The 10740-nt window shown below is 39.3% G+C and overlaps 1 protein-coding gene across 2 annotated transcripts; it reads right to left on the reverse strand.

The window, feature by feature from the left end:
• Positions 1 to 292: 292 nt before the first annotated feature.
• LOC128030240 (small conductance calcium-activated potassium channel protein 3-like) lies at positions 293 to 4482 on the reverse strand. Of its 2 annotated transcripts, XM_052617709.1 has the most exons (4): positions 4016 to 4482; positions 3818 to 3896; positions 3617 to 3734; positions 293 to 3376 (listed from the first exon to the last, which is right to left on the reverse strand). In XM_052617709.1, the coding sequence occupies exon 4, from the start codon at positions 3329 to 3331 to the stop codon at positions 2213 to 2215; it is 1119 nt and encodes a 372-aa protein (XP_052473669.1). In that variant the 5' UTR covers positions 3332 to 3376; positions 3617 to 3734; positions 3818 to 3896; positions 4016 to 4482; the 3' UTR covers positions 293 to 2212. The 2 variants fall into 2 exon arrangements, with proteins under 2 accessions (XP_052473669.1, XP_052473668.1); XM_052617708.1 differs by lacking the exons at positions 3617 to 3734; positions 3818 to 3896 and having other exon boundaries at positions 295 to 3376.
• Positions 4483 to 10740: the final 6258 nt, after the last annotated feature.

Raw genomic sequence — 10740 nt, forward strand, 5'->3', positions numbered from 1 at the left:
GGTCGTGGGAACCCCGTGTAAGACCTTCATTCATCTTTGGAACACAAATGAAGATATTTTTGATGAAATCCGAGAGCTTCCTGACCCTGCATAGACAGCAGCGCAACTACCACTTTCATGGGCCAGAGAGGTATTAAAGACATCGATAAACTAGTCCATGTGACATCACTGATTCAACCTTAGTTTTATGAAGCTATGAGAATACTTTTTGTGAGGGTGAGAAATTAATGACAACATTTTCATTTTTGGGTGAACTATCCCTTTAACTTTTATTCTGGATGCATTAAATTCCACTGTAAGAGCCACTCCATAAATAATGAGCCCTGCCTTCGATATTGTGGCAATAAATTAAGATTTTGTTCTGACAACTTAATTTGTTGCCTAATTTTGGTTACCATATAATAGTGGGCAACAGATTCACAGAATTAAAGGAACAAATAACAATAATGTGGCCACAACTGAACTAAAACGAGGAAACAAATTAGCAGAATGAGGCCAAGATTGAATTATGAATTAATGTTGCCAAAAATCAATAAGTCATGGTCACAATATATATTTTTTTCATCCACATGTTATGTGTAGGGCACTGTACATTTTTGCTTGTTTTTCAAAGTGATGGATGATTCAAAATGTTGTGCTGGGAGCTTGTTTTTCATCCAGAACATTCATTTAATAAAAGTTTCCAAACATTTCTTAAATCACACAAATATTACTGATCCCTTCCCCATTTAAGAAATCTCCCAGACAGCTGTCCAAAATTCTTTCTGAGCCTACTGACATCTGATCCTCTCAGTACTTCTCTGACAGCAGCAGCATTACTGACTTTGAATGTCTACTGTATGTTCATGTTCACTAAGATAGACGAGTATTTAAAACATTCATGTTCATGCCAGATACACAGGTGCATCGTTACTGTCCTCTGTTCCACAAGGGTGACAAATGCCATACCAGTTCTCCACAGATCATTTTTTGACAGCTGATTTTCAGTTTAGAGCGTGTAACATGATAAAGCCTTACACCCTCTAAATAACAGAAGTTCCTGAGATCCTGAGATTCAAACTGAGACAGCTTATGAATGAAACTTCCGAAAAAAACATTTATTTATATCTCTAATGATTAACTTGCTTGATAATTGTTGGTGTTTGTAGCAAAAATCATGCATTCGCATTGCACATCTAAATTTGGTCACTTCAAATGCCTCACACTTTTCACAGATCATTTGTTTTAAACTGAAATTTAAATCCACCCTCACCTCACTTAAAACCTATGAATTTTCCAGTAGAACACATAAGCAGTTACTATTATATAGGTCAAATTTTTCATAAACAAACAAAACAAAAACAAAAAACATTTGAAGCACCGTTCAATAATCAATGGAAAATAAAAGTTACTTTTACATGATACATACAAGTTTTGGTTGTTTGAACTTTCAATGGATGTACAAAAATGTAACAACATGAATGCGAGTAAATGATGAAAGAATTAAAATTTTGGGTGAACTGTCCTTTTAAGATTTTTTTTTTTGAGTCAAAAGTGTCTCTTACATTACAGGCTGCATCAGTGTATGGCTGCATCCAAGTTTTACCACTGTTATTATAGGAACATAATATTGGAAACACAGACATATTCTCATTCACACACAGAGAAGGACCAGCAGGATGTGTCCTCGTGCACAACAAGCCTTATACCTCGCTACAATCCATCACACTCCCTAAGGTCACAAAATGCTGGACTTTTTGTATAGCCTTCCTGATAAAGTCCGGGTTCAGACACGCTCTCTCAGTTTAAATCTAGATTAAAAACACATCTCTTTCACCAAAGATTCACATAATGCATCTCATAATTTGTAACGCATTTTGTATCTGATCAAATGCACATTATTGGGTTAAACTAATAAATTTTACTTGGTTGGAACAGCAGCTACGCTAATTATGTCTCTATTTGTTTCTTTGGTTTGCCACGGACTAGGATTTACACAAGCTCCAGTCTGGATCCAGAACTCCTGAGAAGAGATGACGCAGACCCCTCAGAAGACCCCAGATGATGCTAACCCTAAAACATACAGAACTACCAAATACTGCTACAAGTGTGACTGCATCATATAATAATTGCTGTTAATAGTGTTCATCATCTGGTTGACTACGTCTTGTATTAATTGTTCTGAAAATTCCTGTCATATGCACATAAACTGACAGTCACCACTGATAAGCTACTACTGAATATTGTAGAAACGTAATTTTCTGTAAAGCTGCTTTGCAAAAAAAAAAGCGCTATACAAATAAACTTGAACTGATTTGAACAATTCACCCCAGTTGCCAGTACACAAAGTCCTCACCTTAGTGTAGACACCCCAGGACAGCTCGGTCTCAATCACCATGACAACAATGCCAAACATGCCGAATATGAGCGCATAGTCGCTAAGTCTCTTCCTCTTTTCGAACAGTGCCCTCCTGTGGCCTAGTTTGTAGCCAATGTTCTGATTCTTACGTTTACTGGCTTTGGAAGCGGTCCTCCCCGGCCCTCCCACGACAGCACCGCCCCTCCTTCCATTAGTCCCGCCCCGTGCCACGCCTCCCAGCACACCCCTGCTCTCAGAGAGGGCGTGGTTCTGGTGGTAGATGGACATTTGATTGGCCGAGGCCTCGAGTTCGTAAGCGTGTCCGTAAGGAGGATCCTCTTTTGAGGAGATAACAATCTCTGGGGGGTTCTGGGTTTGGGGCTGACTGTGTTGAGAGGAGGCCGCGGTCACCTGGCTCCCACTCGCCCCGCCCTCTTTGGTGTCACTTCCGCTGTCGGACTCGATGAGGTTCCGGCGGGAGGCACTGAGGCGGCTGAGCGGCTTCATCACGCCGCCGCTGTACTTGCAAGAGCTCATGGCAATCTCGGTAAAGGGGTTACTGTCCCGCCTGTGCACCAGCGGACTGGCCTGCCTGTGCTTGCATCCCCTCTCCCGCTCTCGCTCAGTGGAAGGCGAATGAGAGGAGTAGAACAGAGCGTTGTAGACAGGCGAGGTCTCCCCGCTCAGGCTATGTTGGCTGCCCAGGCAGGAGGAGAGCGGTGTGCTGGTGGGGTGGAGAGCGTTGGGGATTGGTGTCGTGGACAAGGGCAGCTTGGGCAGCGATGCCGGGGGAAGGTTCGGTGTGGTGGGCGACGGAGTGCCATTGAGACGCTCCAAGCTGCTGTTGCCTCCAGTGTGATTCGAGTGGTTGGTCCCAGGGTAGTTGCCAGAAAGGGAAGCATGGGAGAGACCACCGAGAGGAAGGGGCAGACGTTGCTCTTCGTCTTCGCTCGCACTGAGAAGGGCCAGACTCAGAGAGGGAGGGGGATCCATGGCAACCAGGCTCCAGCAGATATGTTTGTGCTCTGCTCCTCAACTCTGGAGTTTAGTTAAGGGGAGAGAAAGAAAGAGAGAGAGAAGAATGGATTATGTTATGTTATTTATAACCGTATAACCGTTAGCAGGTGAAAAGGAGGCTGGATTAAACGGGGGACTCCCTTGATATATAAAAAAACCAAGGAAGAATTGAAAGTGTTGGGTGACACCGAGTTGTTCCAATGTGCTTGAGGAGTTTAAGAGGAAGATGTATGTGAGTGGAAAAAGAGAAAATTGATGAACCTATGAACCCATCCACATCTAATCGCTCTGAGCGCTCTCTCTCTCTCTCTCTATCGCCTTCTCTCGTCCACCCTCTCTCTGACACCCCCTCCTCTCCTCTTGCTCCTTCCAGCAATATCTGTCACATAAATGCAAGCGAGAGTCTCAGTATTTTTTTTAAAGAAACTTATGCATTGGTCAAATCGAGGCCTCTGGACTGACCTGTGACAAATGCAAGACTCATCACATTACCATCAGTGCTCTGCATTATTTGGGCATATGTTTGCATCTAAAATACAAACTAGAAAACATAATTTTAAACATTAAGTACATTTATAATGATGCTAAAATATTTACACTTGAGGCATAAATGACAGTTTGATTTTGCTTCCATTAAACATCTTTCTCTGTGTCACTTACCTCTCTCCAATCAGTCTTTCTCCACCTTCATATGGTGATTTCAAGAGCAGTGCAATATTATTCCTCCGCACTTTTTCTTTTTCATGTTGTCAGAATAATGCCATCATTTCGTCCTCGTCCGTTGTCAAGCAGTGATTCCAGATTGAAGGTTTTTAATGACAGACGTATAAACCTCTATTTCTTAAAATGAGACTCCTGCAGACGAAAGCTGTTGCGTTTAACACCTGCAACAATGATCGAAATAAAATCGAAAAAAATAGATTTCGGGAAAAGGATTTAGTGCGCTCTTTAATATTTCAGGAAATAAATCCACCCGTTGCGTTAATTAGCATTATTAGCCTCTTGTGAAGAAAAGCGCCTGGATATGAGTAAATGAAAGTAGCGACAGTCTGAAATTGTGTAGAAATGGATGCATGTCCTTCAGCTCTCACTCTGACAGCACGTCTCTCATTTTCTCTCTCTCTCTCCCTCTCAACTTCTCTTTTGGGCTCCGTCTCTCCGCCCAGGTCCCTCCTCTCTCTTCCTCTCATTGGACACACATCGCTGAACCAAACAAATAAGCGCTGAGAAAAAAAGAAAGACAGAAGGAAAAAAAATAGAGAAGAATATTTACTTTAGAAAAAGCACCTGCCTCCCCCACTATTATTCCTGCTTTCATAGCACAAATATATATATATATATATATATATATATATATATATATATATATATATATATATATATATTTATATATATTATATATATTTTTTTTCTTTATAAACCCTAACAACAAAACAGTCGCAATAAATAAAAAAATTATAATTATAATTATAATAATGGTGATACTGATTATCATTAAAGTTGTTAATCATAACGATTATGATAATGTTAATTAAAAGTATTATTATTTTAGAAGTAAATGTTGATAAAGAATAGCCTAATGAATGATTAAATAAAAGGGGAAATTTGGAATGAATGAATGAATGAATCGATGAATGCACCTATGAAATAATGACACTTGTAGCGCTATAATTCCAATTCCAGTTACAATAACTTGTCCAAGGTAATATGTCATTTCTACTATATTTTATTGAATTTAAAAAATAAATGTATTTATTTATTTTGGAAATAATTTCAGCTTGGCTTCTTCATCAGTCATTACAGTTAAAGTTGTCATATTATTGTTATTTATTATAATAAAAAAAAAATCAACTTTTCACTGCAGGTTGTGACTTGGCATCCCTTTAATTTGACAAAAACTAGCAATAAAACTTAAGCTATACATTTTAGTGTGTTGTCAGCTTTATGGAGTGGTCTGCACAGTTGTTTCTGGTCAATAAATCATGATTTATATTGTCAATATCTCATCAGCATTGGTGTATAAACACACAGCTGCCCACCAACAGGTGGCCAAGAGGACAGCTGCTAACTGCCCTTTTGTCCGGAAAAATACCTGTCACCGGGAAATACACGGCTGCCATTGCCAGTCTAACAGACATCCCTTAAGCTGACACATTTGTGTGTGTTAAAGGGATAGATTACCCAAAATTTTTATTCCAAACCTGTATGAATTTGATATATATATATATATATATATATATATATATATATATATATATCATATAATTTTTGACATTTTTAATATTGTAAGAACTATCCCTTTAACATATCCTTTCAGGCAAACCTTTATGTGACCACATTGCTAAAGCGGAGATCCACTTTTTACGATGTGCACGAACCACAGCCGCTTATTCAGCACATATGTTCACCGCCCAGGATGCTGACCCTCACTAATGCACGCTAAATCCTTAAGGGGGGGGGGGGGGTATGAAAAGATATAAAACTGTTTAAATGAGTTTCCAGGTGAAAGTGGCTCATCACTTTGCTGTCTCATGGCAACAGTGTTCTCTCCATCATGTCATTATGCTCTGGCTCCGGTAATTACCAAGTAAAATCCAACATTTCAGGCTCCCTAAAACGAATAGAACAGGATGTCGCTCCATCAGCATGGACAGAGATTATTTCACTTGACAGATATGAATAAATTAAATACACATGTCACCTGGAGAGAAGATTTCCCCGGATTTAGGGACTGTTACAGAACAAGCCATATGTTGCCCCGGTGACATCATGGCAACAAACACAGTCATCATCTCTCGCGGTAACCATGGTGATGATGCAGGGTCACACTATTCCTGTATATGTCTCTAGTATCATATAATATAGGGGCATGACACAGGCTTAAAATTCCCTAGTGTCCAAAACCATGCGCAAAATAAGAAAAATACACAACATAAAGGAAAGTGAAAAGAACAAAGACTTGATACGAGGAATTCAAGGGAAAATAAAAACTAACAGGGCATGACAGTGAAAGGAGAGTTACAGCAGAAAGCTAGCAACCAACTGGAAAGGTCAAAGGTGAGCGTGCGAGGACAGTGACACGATGGGACACAGCTGTCCAGCTCGATCTGGGGAAGATGATGGACATGACAGCTAAGAGCACGGAAAAAGAACAAGAAAGGGAGAAATACGTCATGTCGCTTGAAGTCTGTCCGGCAGGGAAGATTATGGATACGCAGAGATGGGGAGAAACAAGTGCTTTTGTTCCATTTGTGAAGAGAAAAGGTCAACTCGTTTCTAAAGGACATCTATGAAGTGGTGTTTTACAGCGAGAAAGTTTGAGAGAGAATGATAAATGCAGGAAAAAAAAACACTGATCTGATAAATATATGTATATATTTATGACCGAACAACAGAATGAGCACAGGCAGAGTTGTTCCCATGCCAACCCCAGAGTACACAGAGTTGTCTTCTCCTTTTTCCCGTTGGATGAAACCATTCTGTCTAAATGCCAAACAATCCACATCGGCACAGGAGGAGGACCTTGTCTTCTTGCTGTGATCCCGTTTTGATTTTAAATTGCTCTTCTTGCTAACAGACATGTAGGCCCACTGCGTTTGATTCACGAGTTCACGGAGAGGATGACCGGATCTAAACAGGCCGTAAAATTTCCATCATCTCCCCCTGGACCGAAACACACTCACACACCCATGGAAGCTAATCAATAGCAGAACAGCATCTCTCAGTGGGCAGCGGGGCAAAAACAAACCCACCTTATTTACTGCTAATGTGAACTCCGCAATACTACACTTGAGCTATGCATCATCCACCGGGCCGTTGAAAACACACCATGTTCTCGAAGTCAGTGGGTGGCGTTGGTGACCCCTATGATTCAGAGGACATGCTAAACTCATGAAATGATCCATCAAATTGAGTCATGGCCCACAATCTTTCCTCCTTCCAGCCATTCAACTCCATCCGTCCCTTATTCACATGCTTGCACACTGTTTGATGGTAATGAACAGAAGGGTTTGCAGAAGTGAGAAATTTGAGAGTGCAATGAAAGGCAGATAAAAGAGGGAGCAGGAGGTAGCAAGAAGAGAAACGAGGAATAATAAGAGACTGGAAGAAGATAAGTAGAAGAAATGACAGGCAGGGAGGGAGAGAGAGAAGCAGAGACAGATGGACAAACAGAGACAAGTAAACAGAAAGAGAGAGAGAGGTGCCACAGTAACAGTCTGGCGCGACGCTTTGCTATAGATCCCATTCAAGTATGAACACACACAACACACCCACACCATATCCCCCACCTTTTTTTTTAAAAACGAATAACCATAACCTCTACCTTAAACACATGAAGAAAACACACACACACACACTTAGTCTACAAATATGAATGGCTTGCAAAAACAAATAACAGGCTCTAAAACGGCAGGCACAGATTCTAAATAATCCACACAGACCAATGCAACACAATTACAGTGACGTTCTCCCTCTCAGAGAGAAGTATTCTTCATGTTCACTAATGGACTTCCTTACTGCCCACACAGTGCTACATCAGCACTCTACAGCATCCCGCCCGGCCCTAATGTTCTAGTGGGGTTCGGTCAATGTTCCCCTACCATTCCAATTTGGCCGGGTGAAACAATGAAACAAGTTTTGTAAGACAATTTTGAATGGACAGTGTAGAGTAAGTAGATTTTGGGGAATGTGGATCTGTGACGCTGGAGAATTCGATCGATATCTGGCATTATAAAAATGCTCTCAATTTGTGACAGAGATACTGAATGATTGATGATCATTGGCATCTTTTCCGACAATCGCTTTTGTCGTCCCTATACCAGCTCTGTTTATACTCTTCGGACTTGACTTTGACCATTTGTCCCACAAAAATAAATAAATAAATATAAAGAATAAAACTGTGTGTTCTTTTCCAATGGAGACATGTGTATAATGCAGGTCTGTGAGGTGTTTCACAGAACTTAGTGGATCCTTTCCTTTATCTTACAAGAGTGAAGACACCATGTCTCTTTGACATATGTTTTGATGACTGTTGTCAATATTTAGTTTTGAATGTTTTTGTTGCAGTTTATTGATGAGGTTTGTTTTTTTCTGTTTTGTTGGCAAAAAAATGATGTTAGATTCTTGCCTTTTAAGAGTGAAAATACAATTCCTCTTTGATGTATGGGTGCTGTAAGATTTGTTTTATTTTTTTGTTTTTCCATTTTGTAGTTCAAGTTTTATTTATTTTATTTTATTTATTTATTTATTTTATTTTGCAAGCTTTGACTTTTATTTTGTTGCCAGTTTTGTTTAGAATGCTTGTGATGTAGCAATCTGCCTAATAACTGCGGCTGTTTAACATTACTCTGAATTCTGAATGAAATAATATAATTACTACTAAACAATATCTCTGAATATTCACATTCTCAAGTAAATCGAATTTAATTGATACTAATTCATATCTAATCCAGGATTATTATAATATATACATTATATCTACACGTGCGCCAAATATTTTAAATCAGAAGTATAACAAATCATTTTTGTAACTTAAACCGTGTTTGTCAAATGTGTTGACAGGGCAGAATGATTTAGAAAAGCAGATGTATGACAGCTGTATGAAAGCATTTTGGGTCTCAAATTAGCATATAGTGCAAATGTTGTGCTCGAGGCTCAGTGTTGAGCTTGACTTTTATTCTTCACTCTAATTAAATACAGACATTCTGAATGAATGCACATTAACGTTGGGTGTACTTCCACAGAAATAAATGTCTTAACATAACAAACTATGTTAGATGGAAAATATCTATCAGTAAGTTCACCCACTAACCAAAAGTAATAACCGCAAAGAAAATCAAGTCAATTTTAAAACAACTGATTTCTGCCGATTACTGTAGCTTTTAGGCTAAACAACTTTACTCCATGGGTAGGTTTCAATGCAGTAAACACAGTCTTGATAAGAAATGTATCTTGGTTTCATTTACATTAGCAGAAAAAACATAGGTTAGTCAAAAAACAAAATAATTAGGCTCAACCCATTACATCTTCAAGGGTTAAAAGAAAAACCAGGGACTCCACCACAATTCTAATACTGCCAGCTGTTTGACATGTGAGGACATTTATTCAATTCTCTCTCTGCCTTATGTGAGAGCTGGAAACCTGAAATCTTTCTCATTTCACACATACCACCTGCAGCTCCTGGATAATTCCCTAAACTAAAAGCGATAGAGTATGGGTTAGCCTACTATAAACAGATTACCACCTAAAAACCAGTCCATCTTCCTACCCTCTACTCTCACCTTCCACTCACTTTTTCATTCCCTGCTCTCTCAATTTCAGCTCTCCTTTTTTTCCAGCACTGCTTTCAACCTCTATTAAATGTTGACTTCTTTCATTTGCTGCTGCATTAGGCCTACAGATCACATTTCTTCATTTACACACATTCTCTGTTCTAATTCTAGTGCTTTCATAGAGCCTCGGTTGCAAACTTAATCTCTTTTCGCGCCGTGCATCTTTCTTCTAGTTATGTCCAAGCATTACTGGCACTTCATTAAAAGATTTAAGTCATAAAATTCCATTATGCATTACATATCAACAATTAACAAGACGTTTACAGCATTTATTATTCTAGGTTCATGTTAAGAGGTTACAGCAGTTGATCCAAAAATTATAATGGTAATTTACCCACCCACATGTTATTCCAAACCTGTATGATTTACTTTCTTTTGGATTTATTTTTCATTGTTTTTACTCAATGAAACTCACTGGGGTCCTGAACAACATTGTTCATTATTAGTTTGGGATACCTATGCATTAATAATGTTATGTTGTGCAGTATTACGATCAAATCTTTCTATGTTTCTTTTGATAGAGCAATATAATGCCATTTAAAGTAAGGTTACAAGCGGTCCAATATAATATTAGTTAATTTATGAAAGAAACTCCATAGATTTGGCATGCACTGTGTAGCAGCACATTATAGCCTCATCACGTAAGCCACAGATATGCACATAATTCTAAATCCAGTAATAACACTTGTGCTGTGACAGTTGGTGTGTAGGTGGAAGTTACAAGGGAAAGCCCTCAAAGCCTGATCTCTCTTTCTCTCCCTCACACACACACTTCACATTATATTAGTGCATTTGTATTCTAGCCTAGGCAGGCCTGAAGAACAACTTTGATTCTACTGAGTCAGCTGGTGGAAGACTGTGGGGTTTTCATGAGGGCACAAAAGCTGTGTAAGGACCTTATAATATGTGAGCTGTCTTAAATGTTTCGTTTCAGGGCTCGAAACAGTGTCAGCTGTTGCGATGCATCACTATGATGCCACAAGCACTGCGAGCAATGGTCATGAACACACACTACTGGCGTTTAGTGACCTTTACGTTAATAATTCATTAACC

The sequence above is a fragment of the Carassius gibelio genome, chromosome A16, assembly GCF_023724105.1.
Source record: "Carassius gibelio isolate Cgi1373 ecotype wild population from Czech Republic chromosome A16, carGib1.2-hapl.c, whole genome shotgun sequence".
Taxonomy (NCBI): domain Eukaryota; kingdom Metazoa; phylum Chordata; class Actinopteri; order Cypriniformes; family Cyprinidae; genus Carassius; species Carassius gibelio.

What these genes read in the sequence shown, in the direction of transcription:
- LOC128030240 (XM_052617709.1), bottom strand. Translation starts at nt 3,331, where the DNA reads ATGGATCCCCCTCCCTCTCTGAGTCTGGCCCTTCTCAGTGCGAGCGAA.